Genomic DNA, 23,365 nt, shown 5'->3' with positions numbered 1-23,365 from the left:
GTCTCCACATACAAATTTTTAAGAGGCATGATTTGGTCGTTAATATTGTTTAACTATTTTTATTTGACCAGGTAAGGCCTTCTAAGCTATACAGCTCTTTTTAAAAGCAACCTAGTCACAAATAGCTCAACGAAGTGGCTTCTCATGTGGGCATTTAAAGTCGAATGGCTCGTTTCCAAATGTGGAGGGAAAACCCCACGCGACCACGGAGACGTGCAAACTCCAAATATACAGCAGGCGTCAGGGTCTGGATCGAACCTACGACCTCCTGTATACCTGGTGAGAGAATTAACATCTCGCCACCGGAGTTGCTTCAGACAGACCCAAAACATCAAGGGTCTAGAAACCGCAATATGAAAATTGTAATAAGAGCGAACACGTTTCTTAAATTGGCAATGTTATTGTTATAAATATGCGAGCTTGGGAAAAGTTACTGAGAGGGAATTTCAAAGACGAGCTATGAAGGACAACAAACCACAAGCCAAACATTTTCGGTGCACGTGGTGTGTGGTGGGGGGCATGGAGAGGCGGGGTTCCGGTGGATGTGGTGTAGTGGGGGCATGGAGAGGCGGGGTTCCGGTGAATGTGGTGGGGAGCATGGGGAGGCGGGGTTCCGGTGGATGTGGTTAAGTGGTGGGGGGCATGGAGAGGCGGGGTTCCGGTGGATGTGGTTAAGTGGTGGGGGATATGGAGAGGCGGGGTTCCGGTGGATGTGGTGGGGGGCATGGAGAGGCGGGGTTCCGGTGGATGTGGTGAAGTGGTGGGCACGGAGAGGCGGAGTTCCGGTGGATGTGGTGTGGTGGGGGGCATGGAGAGGCGGGGTTCCGGTGAATGTGGTGGGGAGCATGGGGAGGCGGGGTTCCGGTGGATGTGGTTAAGTGGTGGGGGGCATGGAGAGGCGGGGTTCCAGTGGATGTGGTGTAGTGGGGGCATGGAGAGGCGGGGTTCCGGTGAATGTGGTGGGGAGCATGGGGAGGCGGGGTTCCGGTGGATGTGGTTAAGTGGTGGGGGGCATGGAGAGGCGGGGTTCCGGTGGATGTGGTGGGGGGCATGGAGAGGCGGGGTTCCGGTGGATGTGGTGAAGTGGTGGGCACGGAGAGGCGGAGTTCCGGTGGATGTGGTGTGGTGGGGGGCATGGAGAGGCGGGGTTCCGGTGGATGTGGTGAAGTGGTGGGCACGGAGAGGCGGAGTTCCGGTGGATGTGGTGTGGTGGGGGGCATGGAGAGGCGGGGTTCCGGTGGATGTAGTGTGGTGGGGGGCACGGAAAGGCGGGGTTCCGGTGGATGTAGTGTGGTGGGGGGCATGGAGAGGCGGGGTTCCGGTGGATGTAGTGTGGGGCATGGAAAGGCGGGGTTCCGGTGGATGTGGTGTGGTGAGGGGCACGGAAAGGCGGGGTTCCGGTGGATGTGTAATGGGGGGCATGGAGGGGCGGGGTTTCGGTGGATGTGGTGAAGTTGGGGGCATGGAGAGGCGGAGTTCCGGTGGATGTGGTGTTGTGGGGGGCACGGAGAGGCGGAGTTCCGGTGGATGTGGTGTGGTGGGGGGCATGGAGAGGCGGGGTTCCGGTGGATGTGGTGTAGTGGGGGCATGGAGAGGCGGGGTTCCGGTGGATGTGGTGTAGTGGGGGCATGGAGAGGCGGGGTTCCGGTGGATGTGGTGTGGTGGGGGGCATGGAAAGGCGGGGTTCCGGTGGATGTGGTGTGGTGGGGGGCACGGAATGGCGGGGTTCCGGTGGATGTGGTGTAATGGGGGGGGGGCATGGAGGGCGGGTTTCCGGTGTAGTGGGGGGGGGGCATGGAGGGGCGGGGTTCCGGCGTGTGGGGGCCGTGTGAAGATGGCGGACGGCGTGGACCATATAGACATCTACGCCGACGTCGGGGAGGAGTTTAACCAGGTGCGGCTGCTCGCGCGCTCCTCGCGTTCGCTCTCCCCAGGTTCCCCCCTCGGTCTTCACGGGATCGCCTCCAACCAACCCTCACCCACCCACCCCCGGGGTGAAGGGGAGCGAGATTGTGGGCGGTGGGCAGAGCGCGGCGAGGGAGTATGAAGGGAGGATTGTGAGCGGGAGGAGGAGGGGAGCAGGCGGGCTGGGCCCCGTGTCGGCCATCTTAGTCCCACACAAAGACGGCGTCGTCGTGTCCTCTCACCTCTCGTCCTCCTCTCAGTGGGTCCCCGCGATGTTCTCCGCGTGTCTGCGAGGCCCTCTCGTCCCCGCTCGCTCCGTGTCCGAGTGTCGTCTTCACGGCGGCGCGGGTGTCATGGTGCTCCGTGTCAATGTTATGGACCCTGTGGGGGTCACCCGTCTCCTCCCCTGGCTCCTGACTTAGGCACCTTGCGTCTGCAGATTCGCTCAGTCCACGCCGTGTGTGATATTTAATGTTTGCGTGCGTCCGTGTGTAGTTTAACTGTGGATGTCGGTCGGTGTGTTTCGTCTCATGAGCGTGTTTGCCGGAGCATGTTTAGCTGTGTGACTGTGCATTTTGGAGTCCGTGTTTGTATTTGTCTCGCTGTGTATCGGGGCTGTCGCCACGACACTTGGCACAAATGGATCATCGATAGGCGGGTTTGTACCAAGGCTTGAATTGCCAGGGCTTGTGGACTGTTCTCAATGTGTACTGCCTGGCATGGGACGTTTATCAACGAGGGGGGCAAATTTACCAGCGCGGCCCATGCTTTGGAGTGACAAATATACTGCTCCAGCCAATCCGCATCAGTTGTGTACGGCGATGGTGGCCGCAGCGTAAATGTATGTCAGAGTTTGGAGGAGGGGGGGTGGGGATAATAATGCCATGGCCAGCGATTGCAGCACAGCTTTTCAGAGCCACTGCATTAACCACGACCATCGTCAGTCAAGTCAGTAGCAAGCGTCATCGTCTTTTCGAATCACACTGGCTGCCAGAAGTAGAAGCCCTTACAGCGTTGCCGGCCGCAGTGCCCCCCCCCCTCTTCACGGTTCTCCAGTGAACGCACGAAGCACCACTGTTGTGCTCGTCTCTTCTTCCCCCACAGGAGCAGGAGTACAGCGGCCACGACAACGTTGACCTTTACGACGACGTGATCGTCCCGACCGCGAGCAACGGCGAGGAGGCAGACGAGGCTGACTTCCAGGACTCTCTGACCCCGCTCGACCAGCCGGGGAAACACACCACCACCGTCGCCCTTGCCGGGGGCCGCCGTCTAGGCTATATCTATAACGGCAAGCGCGTGGCTCTGTATGTAGGCAATCTCACCTGGGTGAGTTTGATGGCTGTGAGCGCAAAAAAATACCACCCTTTGCGTTTGCACCGCCCTTTTGTAACTAACACTGGCCGGTCCATCTGTGTTGAACCTGAACTTTTCGTGATCGATTGAAGTGCACTTTATTTTCTCTCCCTCCCTTGTGTGTTGTAGGGAAACGCACCGGGGTTTTGTTGTTGTTTTTGAACTGCATGTGAGTAAGCCACTCAAATGTTAACAGAGTCTAATGAACGTGCCTTCTCTCTCAGGTGTTGATAACGAGAGGGCCCCTTCTTAAGCAGTTGTAGAGCGGTTCTCTCTTATGGATAGGTTCGCTCTTGCTTTGGGAATATGGAGGTTACAACTACCGACGAAAGGGCTGAGTCATTATATAAACATGCCCCATTGCTACTTTTTGGGCAAGAGAAGACTTGAAACAATGTTACCTAAAAGTTAGTACGTGGACATATATTTGATTTTACATGGCTTTTCAGTGATGTTTACAAATTGGTTGTATGAAAGCTATTTTATTAACACTCTTTGCAGTTTGACATATAATTCCTCCGCGTTTGATTTTAGATTACTTTATGCAACCATATGCACACTGTCGCATTGAGACGTGAATATTGTAATGTTTCATGTGTAATGTAGCAGTATACATAATACTGTCATGTTAAGATTATTGTGTAAATGTTTCCATTTGGAAACACTCGTGCTTGATTCACCAAAAGTTCAGGTCTCAAGTTATTTTGTAAATAAGTATTTGTTATTACAATATAATAGTGCAATGTTAATTTAAATATACTTTACACGAAATGTGTTTTTGCAATATATGCTGATCACAAGGTACCATATTCTGGGATTCAAATTTTTTTTATATAAGAATGTGAACATATCCTTAAAAATTGTTCGTGCTGTTATCATGACCAAAACATGTATAAGATTAATATTTGCTAAACTCCATCAAATATTTCAATGTCCATCAATTACAAGTGAACCAAGCTGAAACATTGTGATGTTTAAATGACATAGCACAATCATGCGGTCCTTTCGAAAAGTGTTCATGTTAATCTAAGCCTTGGATCATTGGTTTATGTACAAACGATTTGCGCAGAAACTCAGTATTTACGTGGTAATTGCCATTACCCTTTGCTAGCCCTGCTCGGACCCTGCTCTTAGAATGTTCACCAAAGGCCCTCTCACTTTCCGGTATGCGGTTCAACAAATGCAACTCAAATTTAGCTGATGCATTATTTGGTGGCTGAACATCTGGGCGTTTTTGTTCAAAGGGAGTAAGTTAATGGTGTGATTCCCGCTACAGCGGCCAAATATGCTTTACAGGGAATTGCCAAAGTGTGCAATCTGCTGTAAAGTAGATACTAAACAGCTTATGGTGGCGTTTGCTCATACCATTAAGCCGTTTTCCAAATGATGCAAATGTAAAGTTTTATTTTAAACTGTAATCATTTGTAAAAAAAAGTAATTTTTTGCACATCTCCCAAACAAAGAGCAAAACCCCAATGTTCACTCATCGTTGTTGAAGCAATGACTGCTACATTGCAGTTGATATTCTTCGTAGCCGAGCAGGACCATCAAAGCTGGAGCTTGTGCTCAGAGCCACTGTTTATGTGAAAGGAGTGCTGTGAGAATGCTTTGCTGCCTTATGTTGTGTGCGAATGCTTCATGATATGACGCAGTTTACAGAGCTTATCGGGTTCACTCGTGCTTGTTTACAGGGCCGTTTCTGTTTCACTTTCAAGGATGGGGCTGGGCATATGTAACAACAAAGCAGAGCGTAGCTGTACCGATGACTGCACAGTTTTACCGACCTAAGCTTGGTTGTAGTTGGTATTGCATCATTAATTGCTGGCTAATCATGCTGTATGTATTTTTCTGCTGTAACAGTTTGTATTACCGTGTTTATGGGATGCTGGTGTGGTGTAATGGGAAACACGCGGGACTTGCAAACCAGGGTTGCAGGTTCCTCTTGGCGTGGAAATCAAAAACACTGGGCAAGGTTTTTAAAACTCAACTGCCTCTGTCCACCCAGCAGTATAAATGGGTACACCATAGTCGATCTCCAGGTCATGTGGTGCCAACATGGAAGAGTAGGATAAATACCCTTGGGTGGAGGCCCTTCTGCCAGCAGTGGTATGAGTGAGCAATTGCAGGGATGCACCTTGACTTTTTTTTTTTACTTTTACTCTGTGCGAGTGGCTTTGGCCAACAGAGCACTGTGTAATCATTTATTTGTTGTGGATGGGTTTCTATGTTGCATGTTCACACCAGGAAACCGTGGTGCAATGTGTTCTCTATGCGATGTGTCACGGTTTCTATATTGAGAATAAGGTTCTGTATTAGAAGGGTCAATTTAACTTGCCCAGAGAGGAGTGTGGTGTTTCTAATACTTGGTTAAAAGAGATGACCTGTATCGTTATGGTTCAAGGATTCTGTATTGGTAGACGATAATGCTCTTGAAAGGGTCAAACGCAAGCAGCATGAAGAGATAATGGTTCTATATGGGTGCAATGTCGGGTTTTGTATTTAATGCCCAAGCTACGGCACCCAAACAATACGAGTTCTCGATCTGATGGGTAAAGAATTAGGTATTGATGTTAACGAAGGCTCCATGTTATACGGCTTAAATATTCCATGATGAGTGGTAAAACTCAAGGCATCACAACAGTGAGTTTTTTTTCTGCTTGTGTTGCATCGAGAGTTGAGTGTTGCAAGAGATTAATGTTCTGTGTAGGAGCGTTAAGCAATTCTTGATCAGATAGTCAAAACTGTCACATGATCGCAACAAGGGTTCCAAATCAACATCATGGTTGTGGTCACCTGCGATGTGGCTATATTCTCAACTGAAAACATTTGAATGGATAATGTGCTTAGGTCAACATTGGCCAATAACCACTGGTAAAATCATTAGAACGCTAGACCAGATCAACTTGCTTTTGTCTTTAAGCTGTGTTCCGTTGCGTGGATTGTGTCTTGTTAAATTGGACAAGCATAAGTCACAAATTATACAGAAAAGCAAGGCAACTTAGTTCCGTCGTTGCATAGTAGCATGCGTAGAAGCAGGGACCTGTATATAAGTTGGGGAAATTCAGGGGCACACATTACAGCTGTTGACCTTATGGAGTGGGCATTTTTTTGTAGCATCCCTGTACCTTTATACATTACTGTAATTTAACCCTTTATGTTATGTATGTGTGTAATGTGTATCAGACCAATGTACAATCATAAGGACCGGTTTCAAAACGTGTTTGGGAAGTGGGGATCAACTCGGCCCATCGTCCCTCCAGTGGCTGTGTTGTGGCCGGGAGATGAGATAACCGCAAAGAATGAAATCCAACTGTAGCCTTGAGCGTGATACCCACGTATGGAAGGTTTACCTGTCGTAACGTTGCAGGACCCTTCTAAATAAGAGTACGTAGACTCGGCAATGCTTTCCTTGAGCAAGGGCATGATTGTTGTCATAACACTGCTTATCATTTTCAGAGATTGACTACTGTAGAAATGTGGAATTTCCACTGCTGGCCCAAGGGCCATGAATGGGCATGAGTGCTACTCCTCGTTTACTGTAATGGGGTGACATGTTTACAGGTTTACGTACGTGTATTTGTACGATGGCTTGGAGCCGTCTTGCAGTGTATGTAGTTGAATCGTGAGTGTATAACGGCTGCAGCATTGGTGCCCTCGGCCATTCACCACAACCAATTGCCAAGCGATCTCATTTTTTTCCTCGCTCACAACAGCGTGCCCGATCCCTGACACCTGCGGCTGTTTGCAAACCGACTTGAACATGCTGTTTCACTTACGGACTGATGACACTCAAATGTAGAGTGTGGCAGTGACTTGTTAGAATTTAAAATAACTTTTTCGGTGCTCTTGCACACACGCCAAAGCTGCATATGTAGTGTTTGGACACCACATGAACCACTCGTCCTTGAAAGTTTCCGCACTGCCACGCGCACCGCCCTTAAAATGGAAGCTTTATCGAAGAGACACTTTGAAAGAAAATCCGTGCAATATATATCTGTTGTAATGTGAGTAATATATTACTTTGATATCATGTTTTAATAAGACATGCAGGACATTGATTATTTAAGTTATTCTAAATGTTTGCTTTTGAAAGTGCAAGTTTTGAATTTGTATGCTGCAAATGAAATTTATTCATGTGCAGAGTAAATGTTACTTTTCTGATCAGTGCACATCTTCACAGCACTTGTGTTTTGGCGTAAAACCTGCAGATTGTCAATGAGGTCATCGTCAGCCGTGATCAGTCCACTGTTTGGATGAAGCCTTTCCCAAGCTGCTGCTACCTGAAATATTTAAAGATTTACTAAATTGTACCCTGCAGTGCACATTGACAAAAACCACCGCATGCTTAAAACGACAAACCCTGTAAGAAATGTGTAAACGTGTATTTGTGTTCCCAAATAGAGTCCTTTAACCAAACCAAAACGAGCTTTTCAAGAGCGGACTCTTTTGTGTGTGCACGAGTGAGAATGTCAGTGAGTCGAGCGCCTGCGTACTTCACACTCCACTCACAGGGGACGCCGTGGCTGTGGGGCCAGAGTTTAGTACCCATCTGTGTACCGTGTTGGTTTGGAGGAATCCGGGAACTGGTGGGGATTGGACGTGACGATTCATTCCATGAATTGTCAAAATTTGGGGTCACATTTTTACCGTTTGTATTGTCTGTGTTGTATGGTCTGTCTCGTTCCGTCCCATTTGATCCAGTGGCTAAATTTTTTTGAACAATTAGTTAGGCATGTCGTGGTCAACCCCTCGTAATTTAGCTCATTTCCGAAATTCAGGTTCACTTACGTTTAAGGATCTGTTTTGGTCTTGTTTTGTATGTCTTAAACCGTTCTGTCACATCTTCCTTTAGCCCAATATAACGTTTGTACATAATTATCTAGGCATGTAACGATTCACTGCGTATCGATTCGGTGAATTGTCACATTCCACGGTCACTTCCATTCCAGAATATTATTTTGTCCCATTTATTTCGCTATGTGCGCAGCCGACTTTCGGCAAGTATGGCCAAATGCTGTGTGAGAGGGTGACAAGCACGTGGATGTGTGAACGTTGAGCTGGGGGGTGGCAAGCCATGTGGGATTCGCGAGCCCATGTTGAGTTTCTCTCTCCCACAGTGGACAACCGACGAGGACCTCGTGAATGCCCTGCAAGGGATTGGCGTCACCGACATTCAAGAGATCAAGTTCTATGAGAACAGAGCCAACGGACAGTCTAAAGGGTAGGACGTCAGACTGTGAGTGGAGAGCCATCGCCAAGCACTACCGTGGCCTGGCATCCTTTATTTTTTAATACATTTTTCGTATCTTTTCTAGTTTTATTCCAACTGCTTTTGGTGTCATGTAATGAGAAATGTTCTCCAAGTATCGGTGAAAAGCCAAATTAAATAAGATTGCTTATTCAGGCATTGATGGCTGATTGCTTCAGCTTGCTGCATTTGACAAGCCACTAATCTCGGGTGGCTGAAACCCATATTTGAACCCAGGACCTTAACGATACCTGCTCATTGCCTCTCAGCCACTCAGACCTGTGGCATTGTGGGGTTACACTTTGCCAATGAGACTCGACAAAACCAGGTTGGAGGCTAATTCATTTAATAAATTAATGCTGCTGGAAAAGACTTAATCTGGAAATAAAAATGTTAGGACAGATCTTCGGGGTCACGTGTCGATTGCGCAACAGCTGCGGGATCTGGCGGGGGGGTTGAAAGCATTGGTGTGGTGTCATCAACGGCTTTGGCCATGATGACATCTTGAAAATGTAAGATGCTATAAAAAAACGACTGCTTTTGAAGATACATGATCGTCTATCATCCTTGAAAAATTTCACCACTCGTTTATCATAGAATCTACCATCTCCCATCAAATCATAGACTGCCTCCGTTTATGCTTTCCTCATTGGCTGTTTGCACTACAGAAACGGTTCAAGGTAAAAAAAATACTTAAGTTTACATTCATTGTTTTTACTCTTAAACACCCCAGCACCCAGTCAGGTACATAGATCAGTAGTCGTTTCATGCAGCTTTAGTTAAAATCTGCTAACCAACATTCCATCAGTGATCCCAGGGAATGTCCCACCTAAACAATTGACGACATTTAGTAGTGTTACGACTTTTCCATAGTTGTGTTTTTCATCATTGTACAAGTGAAAGATGAATGTTAAGCCAAAGTGCAATTGTCAGGCTCCAATACAAGCAATGGAATGCATCATAAACGTCTACACCCATCCGCTCCTTTTCCAGGGGGAATCTGATGAAACAATTACCATATTGTTATATAAATTAGGAATTTTATATCATACACCGTCGTTCGTGCAAATAGTATCTCATACGCCAAACCACATTAATGCAAAACATGATAGGCGATGCACCACAGACAACACAAACATGAACCATGTGAAGCCAACAATAAATAGTTAAGCTGTTGACATGGGTGAAAATCCAGAGAATAGTAATAACAATGATAATAAATAGATTGCTTTGATACTGTCATTCCTGTCAATATCCCCCCTCAGACCCATAATCTTCAGTCCCCGAGTCATATCAGCTACCTATGTACTTGGCCATCAATCGGAATCTCACCTTGTACCTAAAATTATAGATTCTGCAATTCAACCCCGTCAGCCGCACAGAACACGAGGGTTTGACTCTTGCCCAAGTCTCATGGTGATGCCGTGGCATAGCTTGAAGAAGCCATCACTCTTTGAAGCAGATGTCGTCACCACACCTGATGGCAATAAGCTGCAGGCACCGCAGCCCAAATTGTAAATCAAAGGGGCTGTGTTGGCGGTGATGTACAAGCACGGACAAAATAATACCCACAAACACTGCCTCAGAGTCCGCATCGGCTATGATCATCCACCATAGGTATTGAAGTATTGTTTGGCCCACAGGGAAAGGTTCCCCAGCCCGTTCGTTTATCCAGGAAAGCCTCTCGAGTCTCAACGATATCAGTAGGCTCTCTGCCAGTTTTTTGCAGTCGGTGTGCAATGTTTTTACGTGTAATACCAATTGAGTAATTGGCATGTAGTGTTGAGCATTGAGGTGTTTGGCCAGTATCAAAAAATTTTATTTTCACTGGGAAGAAACCAGAGAGCCCGGAGGAAACTCATGTTAAGAGAACAGGGAGAGAATGTAGAAACTCCATGGAGAAAGGCAGCAGAGTTGGGAATCGAACCCATGTTCTTTATTGTGAGGCACAAGTGTTACCACTGTGCCACCCTGAACTATGTCAGTAAGCTGCGTATGTTCCTTCAGACACTCGTGACGGTTGGGTCACTTGAGTGGCAGGGTATATTGTGTTTTGTAAGGGTCCCAACCAACCCAGATCCTGCTGCCCTCTCACCACCAGGTTTGCGTTGGTGAGCGTGAGCCTGGAGGCCTCGTACCGCAAGGTGATGGACCTTCTGCCCAAGCGCGAGCTCCACGGACAGAACCCCATCATCTCCCCGTGCAACCGCCAGTCTCTCAACCAACTCGAGATGCAGTCTCGTAAGACAGTCTCGCAAACGTCACGGCGTCCATACCGCCACGCCACGTGTTTGCACCCGATCCTTGCTGTGCCAGCACAGTAACGGCCCAAGGCTCTTTTGGTTAAATCATTCAGCCAACAATTGTCAGTTGTCAGTTCAAATCCCAGTCACCATCACTTCTCACAATTTTCTGAAATAAATACTGGTTTGTGTGAATTTGACAATGGTCATCCTGTAGACATACCGACCCCCATCATAGGAATGTGGAATTTCCATTACTGACTTTGGGCTGGTGAGAGAGAACGGACCTGATACACTCAATTGGTGAGTTTATTCTGATCAAATTTACCACGGTGTATGAATTGCTGTTAACATCACTTCACTGTTAATCACCAGCGATGGCCCTGGAGATCGACTCATCCTTGCCATAGGAATCTGGTGTTTCTATACCCATCAATCACTTGATGGGAAACCACTTCTCCATTCTTTTCATATCGGAGAAGGCAGAAATACACCTGGTGTCTAAGTGACTACAACTCGCATGATTCACTTTCACCCGTCCTTTTGGAATGTGGAATGTTCCTTTGCCTCCTTTTCCGCCCGCTCACCCTTACCCCCCCTCTATCCTCCGGGAAAACAGGTGGGCCAAGTGGGCAGATGTCCGGGGAGGGCCGTGCTGGTCCCCCAGGCAGCGGCCCTCGCGGGTCTCCCTTCCCTCCCCCGCCCGTTGGGCCTGGCGGCGGTGGTGTGAGGGGCCGCTTTCCTTCGCCGGGCCCAGGTCCCGTTGGGCCCAACATGGAGAGGCCATTCCCTGGTCACCCTGGGCCTCCTCCTGGAGGACCCCCGCCATTCCAAGGTGGGGGGGGGCACAGGACTAAAACCACAACCACCATCGTTGTCAGCGTTAATAATTACAGCGTGATGATCGTCATGTTTGATTATGTGGAGACTTAGCCCAGTGCTGCTTTTTCGAGGTTCATGGTTGGAATCTGGAAAGTCACCCTGGTTATTACTGCAGGTGTATTAACCATAAATCTATTCCTTCAGCTTTATTGGACGTTAAAGATCTCTCGACGTTCAAAATGAGTAGGCCATTGTGTGCCAGCATTGTGGTCCAAATTTGCAAAATTACAAAAATTACCTTCAAATTGCTCTTTGAAATAGACAGCAATCATCGCCCCCTGCTGGCAGAATGTCTGCTTGCAGGCCAGATGAGTCGCCTTGTATTGCAGAGGGACAGTTGCCACGGGCTGCCTTTCCAATGTTTGAGATGAGAAATGATGCAAGCCACTTGTTGCACACACTGCGCTCTATCAAACCTATTATTATTGTTACAATTTTCACCAGAGTCATGATCATCGTCGTAATGATCATCGGTCATCTTTATAATTCATAAACTCAATTAAGATAATTACTAGCATTGTCATCATCCTCTTGCGATTATACATACTAACATACACCTCCGATTAGCACTGTTGGCTACATACATACGGTGCGAAAGAAGTTCATACATACATTGCGATTATCAGGGTGGTTGGCATCCTTACAGGTCATCCTCAGCATTGTCCTCATCTTCGACATCATTGTAGGCTTCATCATCGTGGTCAGGATTGTCCCATCATGAACATAATCCTCAAAATCCTAATTATTTTCATCATGTTCTTCCTAAATGTCATTGTGCTTATAATGACTGGGTGAAATCAAAACAATCCCGCTAATTTCTTATTATGAACAATGAACCCGGCCACCCAATTTCGATTCCTGGATATGGCTAACATTAGTGGAGAGTAATATCTGAACTGGTTTTGGCTCCCCCACCACCTTAACCATTCTGCAATGACCCAGCATGGTGACTGACAAGAGAGTGGAGAGGCTTTCATCCAGCAGTGGATTGAAAAAGGGCTGTCAACTAAAATGAAACTATTATTTTGGATGTGAATGTATGCATGTGACTCAAACGGCTCTTCTATGTGCATTTTTGTGCCCCCACAGTGCAGGGCCCCCCCCGCGGGATGCCCCCTGGCCCTCCTGGACCCATCGGTCCCCCCATGCCCGTGCATGGCCCGCCTCCCATGGGCCTCGTGGGCCCCCCGCCTCGGGCTGACCGCCCCCCACCGCCCGTAGTCTTTCCCGGGCAGCCTTTCCCCCACCCAAATCACCCCCACCCTCACCAACACCCCCACCCCCTTCAGCACCCCCACCCTCACCAGCACCCCCACCCTCACCCACAGCAGTTCCACGGGGAGCCCCCCCGCGGGCTGCCGCTCCCACTTCACCCCCATGGCGTACCCCCCATGGGCCCAGGGGGCTTTGGGCCAATGCCGCCTGGCCCCCCTCAACAGGGGCCGCCACCGCCACCCCCGCCCCACCCACACGGGCACCCTCACCAGCCTCCCCCAGGCCTCATGCCCCCCAGACCGGGACCTCCGTTGCCCCCGCCTCCCTCCTCATCGGCTCCCCCAGGGCACCCGCCGGGGCCGCCCCCCCACATGGGGCTGCTGCCCCCGCCGGGGCTGCCCCCTCCCGCGCCGCACGTCAACCCTGCCTTCTTCCCGCCCGGCAACCACGGTGGTGGTGGTGGTGGTGGTGGCGGTGGTGGCGGCGGCGGCGGTGGTGGCGGTGGAGGTGCTGGGAACAACGTTGGGCCTCCCGGGGGTGATCCGAGAGGCCCCCCACCCCCCGAGGGGTACGGGCAGCCCCCACAATTTGAGCGAGGAGATTTTCGCAAGCAAGAGTTTGGACGCACGCCCTCGCCATCGTAAGTCGCTCATGCATGCACACACGCACAGGGAGAGAGACACCACAGGGTGGGGGTGTTGGCTGCTGCCGATTTGCTTTCATTGTCAACGTTTGTGTGTACAGCCCCTTTGTCAGTCGTCTGCTTGGTGAGAGCCTCCTCAACACGCCTGTACTGGTCATAGGAGTTGCTTGACCAAACTTAACCATGCTGCTGCTCAGTGTGGGTTGGTGAAGGTTAGGAGCATTGACGTGGATGCGACTTCAGCAAGAGATCCTTATGATCATGCACATCATCGTTGTCCTCTTTGTCGTCATGATTGTCGTCTTCAACATGGGGCGCCACGGTGACGAAATGTTAACTACTTGGCCTGGTATACACGATGCCTTGAGTTCGAGATCCCAACCCTTGACGCCTGTTGTATACTTGGAGTTTGCATGTTCTCCCCGTGGTTGCGTGGATTTTTCTCCAGTTAAGCGCTTAACCAGTTGTGGTAGTTCAAACATTTACACCTTTTAGCTGTTCCAAGATGAGTTAAAATATAACCGTCGTGATGTTTGTCTTGTGAAATCACTGGTGACGGCTTAGACTGTCCAAACGCTCTTGAGAACCCAGTTTAATTGAGAACTCCGTTTATTTCCTGCCAGGATCTTCGCAGTACCCTGCATTTCTCAAACCCTCCATTTATCAAACCCTGCATATAAAGTCGTCACTAAATGTTTTGACACAACCATTTCTCCCTTATCATGCTTGTCTGAGTAGGGAGATGCTCCATTAATTCGGTGATGTTACGTAGGACTTAGGGGTGGACAAGTGGCTCGGTGGCGAACACTGCGCCGTGAACCGGGTGATCTACATTCGTTTTCCCGGACACAGTTAACATTGGTGGAGAGTGTGATGTTTGCATCAGTCCTGGGGGCAATCCCCTAAACCCCTCGGACCGCACAGCTGCCTCTCATTTTCAGTTAAACTATTTGGTTTACATTTTTTTCTGTTGTCAATGTCATCGTAGTTTGGGGTACCGCTTTCACACGGAAATGGAGCCAGCGAACAACAGCCTGAGCGAGGTCGAGTTTGAGGAGATCATGAATCGCAACCGAGCCATCTCGAGCAGCGCGATCTCCCGCGCCGTGTCCGATGCCAGCGCAGGTGAGCCGCAAGTGGTGACTGGATGGAAAACGGCTGAGGTTTTAAAACCTAGCAATTGTAATGATGGTCATGTTTTGTGCGGGAGTAACATTTTTGTTAAGTGTGATATAAAGTCAAGCGCTTCAGGGAGATGTGTAGTGAATTTTAGAGATGTTTGATTGTGTTGGGCAGTGAATGATTTACATTTGGCATGGCATGTGCCACCAAATCCACATTTAACCCGCAACACTGGGACATCATTTACGAGGCATGTAATGGTTAATCGATTAAAATGGATTCTTAGGATTGCCGTACATTAATAAAATGTTGCTTTTAAGCATGTCTTATTTACAGTAAGTCCAGAAATTATACGCTTTATATACCTTTGGACTTACAGATTGAACAAATCAAAAGAAATAAGATGGGGAATACAACTGATGAAATAAAAGTAGAAGAAAAAAAATGTAATTCTTAAATTGAACCGCAGCTGAGTATTGTAGCAACCCGGTATTATAACAATCTATTCGTAAATTAAACGAGTCTTGCATGCATCGAATAATTTGTATAAACATTTAATATTTGTGCAAATGTATGCAGAGTTTCTCTTAGGTGAATGGCACGACAAACACAACACAGATGGGCATTATAGGCAAGACAGAGCACGAGAGCGGACAAGTGTACACACATTTGAACGTGACGGCACACGCGCGCAATTAACAGCACACGCAAGGCCACACTATTGAACACAAACACATCAGACATGACTGGCAGAACATAGACAAGACAGACAGTGCAGATGAAACAAACAGTGTCGGCGAGACGGTACGGACGAGATGCAATGCGCATGAGACGGTACCGTACCAATGAGACATTGCCAACAAGACGGTACTGTCCAAACACGACCCGTACACGCAACGAACGGGACATGTGAATTGCAAGATGGCACAATTCTTAACCCCGAGTTGTGCCGATGCGTTTAATTTCAGGAAGAGTGTGGTGGGGAGATGTTATCTCCCTCGCCTGGTTTACAGGACTTCATGGGTTCGATCCTGACCCTGACCCCTGTATATTTGGAGTTTGCATAATCTCCCTGTGGTCGTGTGGATTTTTTCTGACTCCTCCAGTTTTTCCCTCCACATTTAGAATGGACATGCATTTAGAATGTCTGGCTGCTATGAATTTACACGATAATCCACTTCGTTGAGCTATAATTTGTGGCCAGGTCGCTTATGAAAGGGAGCTGTATAGCTCAGTGGACCTTACCGGGTAAAATAAAAAAATTAATAGTTTTTCCTTTCACGTTTCCTCCGTGCTGTAGGCGAGTACGGAAGCGCCATCGAGACCCTCGTCACGGCCATCTCGCTCATCAAGCAGTCGAAGGTGTCGAGCGACGAGCGCTGCAAGGTGCTCGTAAGCTCGCTGCAGGACTGCCTGCACGGCATCGAGTCCAAGTCGTATGGCTCCGGAGGGAGGTGAGGAATGGCGAGACTCCGAGATGGAGGGGGTTGCGGGGTGGCCGCCGCGCTTGGTCGGCAGGGGTGTGCTTCTTTTTCTTGTGTTAGGTATCACAGATCCATATTCAGATTTCGCAAACGCACAGTTGTTTTAGCCGGCCCGTCGTTGCACCCGATTTTAAAAAATATATATATAATTTTGTGCGCGCGCAATAATGCCCGATGCCAGAAAATGTAAATAAAGTAATGGTGGTCACTGGAAAAATATAAATACAGAGGAAAAGCAAAGAACAAAAACAGTGCATCAACGAAGTATGTGGTGATAACACACAATCTTAAGTTTTTTTTTCCCCCATCTTACTCTGCATGTGCGGTGGTGCGTCTATGAGTTAAACATTTTATACAGGGCGAAAAACCAAATTGCTTTTGCAGTCAGCCTTCCGTGCACGTACAGCGTGCCCTCAGTCGCCCAATGGCAATGGCTGCCGCAAGAAAAACTCTGGTGCCTTGGATGGCAGATCTGTTTTTAAAAAACGCCACAGAGTAATTAATAATGAAATCGACTCTACTCAATTTCGACATGTGACAAATTCAAAACGCTTGATCTCTAAGTTAATACGCTGAATTTCATCTGTGTGTGTGTTGTCGTGTGGAATTGTGTGTGCTGCCTTGGACGTGTGTGCGCCGTCTGGTCTGGATGGCTTTGCGCCATTGCATTCACACGCCGTATATGTGCTCTCGTACGCAGTGTTGCTTGTCTGCTGCTCTGTTTCCGAGCTTGTCGCTTCTGTCCGCCAACTGTGAAACACAAACTCACAAGGTGGCTGGATGACTCTTGAGGCTAATTCCGTGTAAGACACTGAACCATAACCAGTGAGAAATCAGAGTTCAAATCTGGGTTTCAGTCATTGGTGATTAAACAAGATTCTCAATTTTAGCGAGGTCACCAGTTACATAAAAAAATAATTTGTTTGACTTTTGTTGAACACTTCCATAGAAGGCCATGTATGCAGAAGCACTACAAAGTGGGGGGGGAGATAAGCAGCTACGGAAGATACGGCGACACGCACTTGTCAAAGGGTCTTCAAAAGTAGTTCTACGATGTCATATTCCAGACGACGTTTGATAGCACAATGCGGCACAATGCTTGCCGAGATCTTGCTGAATGCGAATGTGTTTGTCCCCGTGACAACGTGATGCCAATAGCACCATCGCAATCGCGTGTCACTTCGGTCGCTCGAGAGCAATTGAAATGTAAACGCTCGCTCGTCTCTCACTGTCGGTCGTCAGGAAACGCGAGAGGTCGCGTGAGCGCGATCACAGCCGTTCGCGAGAGAAGAGCCGGCGGCACAAAGAGCGATCGCGTAGCCGCGACCGGCACGAGGAGTACTACCGGGAGCGGAGCCGCGAGCGAGATCGCCACCGCGACCGCGACAGGGACCGTGAACGCGAGCGCGAGTACCGGCACCGCTGATGTACGGGCACGGCGCCACGGGGCGGCGGGGGGGGGGGATTGCAGCACCACATGGGTTCATGGGGGAGTGGGGGGACAATTCGTTGGGTCACTGAGAAACGGTTGGGGGGTCTAATGCACACCCCAACTTGGGACGATATTTAGGCCACGCCACTGGTCTGCACGCATGGGGAATCGGTCGTGCGGTGTCTTAGCTAGAGCCTATCTGCTTTCACGTATCATGCGGAAGCTTCCATCTCATTCAGTAGGTTCCATCCACTCACATTGCACCATCCCTTCTAGACAACTCCCATCTGTATATTGTTTTTAACTAATGAGCGAGCGTGAATTAATTTGTTCACCGAGCAGCTCTTCACAATGCATTATCGTTTGTAGGTGCTGCATCGCCCCTCATTTCCCGGCCGTTCAGCACCAGCGATGGCGGCAGCAGTGGCGCCAAACAGCACCGAGCGTCAGCAATTGGCGCTCTTTCCTCTTCGTGTGCTCTTGCTCACGAGATCTGTTGTTGTAATAGTTATTCTTCTCATGTTCTTTCGTGAGTATTTTCTTTCCTCCTCCCCGCTGTTGCGTATTGAGTAGAACTGCCCCTAGCACGGCTTAGAAGCATTTCGGCGTTGTCTCGTCGAAGCTGGGGCAGTGGACGGGTGGAGAGAGCACGTGAGCGAACCGTGCAGTGGGTGTCACGGTGAGATGCTTGTGACGTTGAGGAAAGGTTAACGAGCGGTCGTCGGTCGCCGCATGCAATCTCTTCTCGGTGCCGAGGATCACCAAGAGGGATTCCCTCGCCCCCCCCCCCCCGACACAACGCGCTGCACTGCAGCGTCACGACACCGCGTGTGGATGTCCCCCCCGCACACAATTATCGGCTTCTCGTATGAAAACATTTATGCATCGTTCGCTGATTGTTGTGTTAATGATACGTTAACTCTCTTTCAGGAATGTTTTGTGTCCTTTGGCTAGTCGTTGTACCCCGCTTCCATCCCTCCCTCGACCCACTTTTCCCAGTAACGGCGAAGCTTCGATTCCCACTTGTTAAATCTCGATTTCTATTCCCTTCCCATCGTAATCAAGGGCAGTTACGTAGTCTTTTGTTGAGTAGATACTGTTTTAATAATTGTATGGACTGACTTAGAATTAAAAAAGACTTGTTAAGTGTTTAAGTGTTGTCTCTTTAATGTGTGATAGAGGTTACTGATGAAATGTTGGAACGATATTGCCTGTGATTTATGTTTTTAGACAGGTGCTGTGCATGGTAACCAACGGTGCACTTTAATAATGCCTTAACAGACTTTAATGTTCGTTTTACAAGCTAGCAAAGCAATATTTTCATTATGTAATGTCTATTTTGTAAGGTATATACGGCAATTGCATTATTAAGTGTGACCAAAAGCTTGCACAACACCTGTTTAAAAAGCTCTAATGCTTAATTTGGTGGCTGATGTAACGTAACAATTTTTTATTTTTGTATCATTTGATAAGGTTGTTCATATTCTACCTCGTAATCGATGAGGTTGGCCTGCCCTCACTTGACCACCAACTCGTTGTTTACACAGCCATTTGCTATGTCACAGTGGGGACCGGGTGTCAGATTTTCTCAGATATTTGTACAATCCTCCCAACATATAAACAAGGCCACTGTTAAAGAGGTTCAAAGCAGCAACGGCTCCTTTGTAACCGAGGTCAAGGTTCTTAGTTTCTACCGGGTTTGTGATGAATTTCAATGAGCTATCACCTGGCTACACAAGGCACATTGCAATGCAATGGGTTCATGTGCAGTGGTTCACACGGGACTTTAACAACCGGAGGATTTGACTTGAATGTTTCACGAGGCCGTTATTTACAGTTTGCCTTCAATGGCCGAATGACTGAGCAGTTAAAAGCGATGGTCCACTTCCATGCATCGAAAATACATGGCAGCCCATTACACTTGCCACTGAGTTGATGGTTTGATTCCCGCTGCAGCGTCTGTTATTGTTAAGTGTACACACTGCTACAAAGTAGATGTTAAAGACCCCGTTACATTAAGAGTAAAGCATCGTTGGCCTGTTTCATAGGTCAAATACTAGTGTTTACAAATTAGTAGGAACTTAATTTTAAAAAAATAAGTCATTTTATAACTGATAACTACCTTAATTAAAATCCGAGGATTTCCTTCCATAAGGGATAGCGAAACTCGATGGGCTAACAGTTTCATATTTTTCTGCCGAAGATGGCGTTTATCTGAATTCTTCGAAAAAAATGTGTATTTTTGTTTTGATGTGGGGTGTGAGCCTCGTTAGCTTTTGGATGGCCAACCACGGGGGCTTGCCCGGTGCTGCAGGGACACGTGGTGGTTGCGTGGTTGCCGTGAGATGGCAGTCGATTGCCCCCCCCCCCCCCCCCTCATATGACTGAGTTTTCTCTGGCTTCTGTTCCTGTATAATTGGCATATTACAGTTGCAAACAGGCACCATCAGTCCAGAAGAAGTTTGTCACTGTTAAGGACTGTTAAGTGATAACTTTTTTCAAGTTTTGTCCATTGAGGACGAAAGGTTTTCCCTCCTTTTTGTGGTACCTTTAAAAGGGTGGTTCGTCTCTTTAAAAGGGGCATGCGTGCACCAAGCGCACGAGATGGCGCAAGCACAAGTATGTTTATTGTTTTGTGAGTCCCGACGGGCAATGTGTTTCTGAGCGTCATCCGTACTGAATACCTCTGCACTGGCAGTTGTGTCATGTGGGTGCCGGAGAGACCCTTTGCTGCCCTCGGCTTCACAAGTGCCGACGTGCCGAAGCTTAAATGTGAACATCGTGTGCGACTAAATTACTATAACATAAGTGACCTCATCTAACTACATAAAAAACTCAGGTTCGCAACATGGTCATGTTTTGCAGATCATTACGGTTGATTGCCTTTCCGGGCTTAAGTTTACCAGCAGCAATTTTTCAAGTAGGTAAAAACTGCACAGGTTTCAACATTGTGGGTCTCGTCAGCAGCTTGTTAAATATACTGCCTGGTTGCAATACATTGGTAAGAGCACTCTTACAAATGGGGCCCTGTTTTGGATGATGGTAAATACTGTATAAACACACTGCGTTCTTATGGAGGATTGAGTGCGCAGGAAAGGTTTATTTTCTCTTGCGTTTAAAGGAAGGCATAACCCAAAAAAACTGTTCTTGTTGGACCGACGTGTACTTATTTTGTGGCGCTGACCATTACGCGTGACTTTGAAGCTTTGTCAATGACAAAGAAGACTTCAAGTGGCAATACGGAGCTGGTCGATCACATGCAGGAGTGACGGAACTGTTACGGCTGCCACTGCAGTGTCCCGCCGTTCTTACGCCAGTGGTAGTCCTCGAACGTGTGCTATGTCATTGTCTTAAGTCACGGTCAAGTCTTTGTTCTCATTCACTAAATGTCACGGGTCGGAATGCCTAGGAGGGACAGCCTCGGTGTGCGTCTGCAAGATGAGAGCCGATTGCTTTTTTGGTTTGTCTTTAATTGCGAGCTATTTTTTTTTAAAGTAATGTTTAACAAAGTTTTTGGACATTGGAACATTACCCCTTCCAGTTGGCTTCATTGAAAAGAGGGTAAATTGATATACTTTTCAAGCAACTGATTAAACCTGTTTTCAAGTATTTCAGACGACGGTTACTCCCATTGTTTTTTTTATAAGTGAGGCTTGAATTTCGTAATTTTCGGTGGGCCTTATTGAGTTATGTCGAATATAAATGGTGCCGTTTTATTCAGATTGGTTTTCCTAAAACGATGTGTATAAAGTTGCAGCATGCAGTTATTTCGCTCTGTCGATGGCAACACGATTCGGCCGTTTGGTTTTTTGAGGGTTTAAATCCCGCTGGTTTATCAGTGACCTCATCCTATCATCCCTCCAGGGTTGATAAACTAGGTACATCTTTGTGGGATGTTCGCAGAAGTGGCCGTCCTATAGAGAGAACCGGCTCCCACCATGGTTGTATAGAAATGCATTGCTCATTTGGACTGGGAGATCTTTAAAGTTTGATTCCTATCGATTTAAAGCTTTCGTGACTGCAGGGATTCATCTTCTTGGTTCTTTTGGTAAAGTCACGTAGAAGGGAAATAATGAAAGAATAAAAATCAAACGTAATAAAATATGTTTAAAAATAAAGCAATAAAAATATTGTTTAATTATTATTTTATTATTTCCCTTCTACGTGACTTTACCGAAAGAACCAAGAAAATGAGTTTGATTGATGTAAGGATGGAAAGAAAATAACTGCATGACGTTTGTTGGAAAGCATTCTCAATAATTCACATTGCATTATTTAGTGTCACTTATATAAGTGTGTCTGTTACAGACTGTGTACTGTACATATTGCATGTTTATGTGTTAAAGTGTATATATATGTATATACACTATAGGTGCTGGCAAACAGAATTTACCCCACAAATTTGAAGGCTTTACAGGGGTATGTGTATATTCGGTACACACACATCTGTGTACACTGGGTTTCCAATTAGTCAAACTTTTCTCAAATTGATCATTGCTTTAAATGCACTGCGTGCTAAATGCATATATTAGGGTATAAATAATTGTCAATGTCAGTTTGATATTCTTCCACGAGTTACTGTGCATTTTTTGTATTCGCCTTATCGCTAACTTAAGAAACACTTTCACCAAAATAACTGAGGAAATTCAGTTTAACACGTGATTCGTTGTAAATCTTGCTCCCGTAGTAGCAGTTCACGTCGGCCTGTTCTAGTGTAGCCACCAACAAATGGGCTTTTAAAATGTTTTGACCATTTAACACCGCGAGTGTTCGCATTGCACAAGATGTGTGTATTGGTTGCGTGCGTAGGTGATGGGCGTGGAATTTCACTGGTCAATTGCGATTTGGACGTCAATTTTTCCTATCCACTCCGCCAATTCGGCATGTATCAAAATCTGCCACCAGTCCACCCATCGGACAATTCGTCGAAATTATTTGTTATTAAACTCCAATCATAGACAATTTTAGCAAGTGTGTGTGTGTAAGTGTGCGAGTGTCTAACTGTCGTCTGTAATTTGTATTGATATGCATTTCTATGCATGTGATTTAGGTGAGCGTTTGTGACCGTGTTTGTGAGTTAGTAGTGTGTGTGCGTGTACATATCTGTGGGTGTTTGTTTAGAATTAATTTTAATAAAGGATGCCATCGTAATGTTGGATTCCAACTTTGGACAAATCCGGTGGAAATTATTGCTAATGTTTTGGTATGTTTGGGTCAATGCATGTCAGTTCTCAATTCGCCAAATCAATATATTCCACGCCCATCGCTCATTAACGTGTGTGCACCGAGTGGAATGTATGCGCTGCACAAGTGCAATCTGCCTGCTTGAGCAAGTGATGCTTGGTTCCAGTGACCTCTGACCTGAACGTGGAGCCATGCAAGTGAAACTGTACAGATGTGTTTTATAAACTCTGATCGCACCCCTTTGTCTTAAATGTGCCAGGCAGGAATTGTAGGGTTTTCCCCCATCTCCTTGTCCTCTGAAACCGTTAGAGCTCATAAGGTCTTGTTTAATGTTGTGGTGTAAAATACAGTTTGTAAAATAATGCAAATATTTGAAGTAATATTAATATCGGAGATCCTTTGAGCCATTTCAGTTTACTTTGCGAATACACAACTGACATGTAGTGTTTTGCACAGCTTCCAATGTAACAGCCAATGGCGCATTAAGAGGCGGAGTTTATGCTGATATAAAATTAAGTGTCTTTGACAATTCTACAAAGTGGATTTGCCGACCGTTCAAGAGGCTTGAATTCTGAAAACGTTCATCGATATTTTAATGTTCAGCTGTGCCGATGTCTCGGTACTCCCAAAAAATACCTTTGATAATCGTGA

At 47.1% G+C, this 23,365-nt stretch overlaps 1 protein-coding gene across 1 annotated transcript; it reads left to right on the top strand.

Moving 5' to 3' along the window:
- The first annotated feature begins 1,806 nt into the window (after nucleotides 1–1,806).
- LOC144932665 (cleavage and polyadenylation specificity factor subunit 6-like) lies at nucleotides 1,807–21,637 on the top strand. Its single transcript, XM_078856973.1, has 10 exons — nucleotides 1,807–1,894; nucleotides 3,010–3,234; nucleotides 8,379–8,482; nucleotides 10,611–10,750; nucleotides 11,372–11,587; nucleotides 12,724–13,489; nucleotides 14,481–14,617; nucleotides 15,915–16,068; nucleotides 17,341–17,525; nucleotides 17,900–21,637. Exons 1-9 carry the CDS (start codon nucleotides 1,835–1,837, stop codon nucleotides 17,522–17,524), a joined length of 1,986 nt encoding a protein of 661 aa, XP_078713099.1. The 5' UTR covers nucleotides 1,807–1,834; the 3' UTR covers nucleotide 17,525; nucleotides 17,900–21,637.
- The last annotated feature ends 1,728 nt before the right edge of the window (nucleotides 21,638–23,365 follow it).

This window comes from Lampetra fluviatilis, chromosome 5 (assembly GCF_964198595.1).
Source record: "Lampetra fluviatilis chromosome 5, kcLamFluv1.1, whole genome shotgun sequence".
In the NCBI taxonomy this organism is placed as follows: Eukaryota; Metazoa; Chordata; class Hyperoartia; order Petromyzontiformes; family Petromyzontidae; genus Lampetra; species Lampetra fluviatilis.
Note: the sequence above shows the minus strand (reverse complement) of the source record. Positions and strands in the feature narration are given on the sequence as shown.

What these genes read in the sequence shown, in the direction of transcription:
- LOC144932665 (XM_078856973.1), top strand. Translation starts at nt 1,835, where the DNA reads ATGGCGGACGGCGTGGACCATATAGACATCTACGCCGACGTCGGGGAG. An exon ending in ATGTAGGCAATCTCACCTGG is followed by an intron (nt 3,235 to 8,378) that starts GTGAGTTTGATG and finishes TCTCTCCCACAG; the next exon opens with TGGACAACCGACGAGGACCT. An exon ending in CCAACTCGAGATGCAGTCTC is followed by an intron (nt 10,751 to 11,371) that starts GTAAGACAGTCT and finishes CCGGGAAAACAG; the next exon opens with GTGGGCCAAGTGGGCAGATG.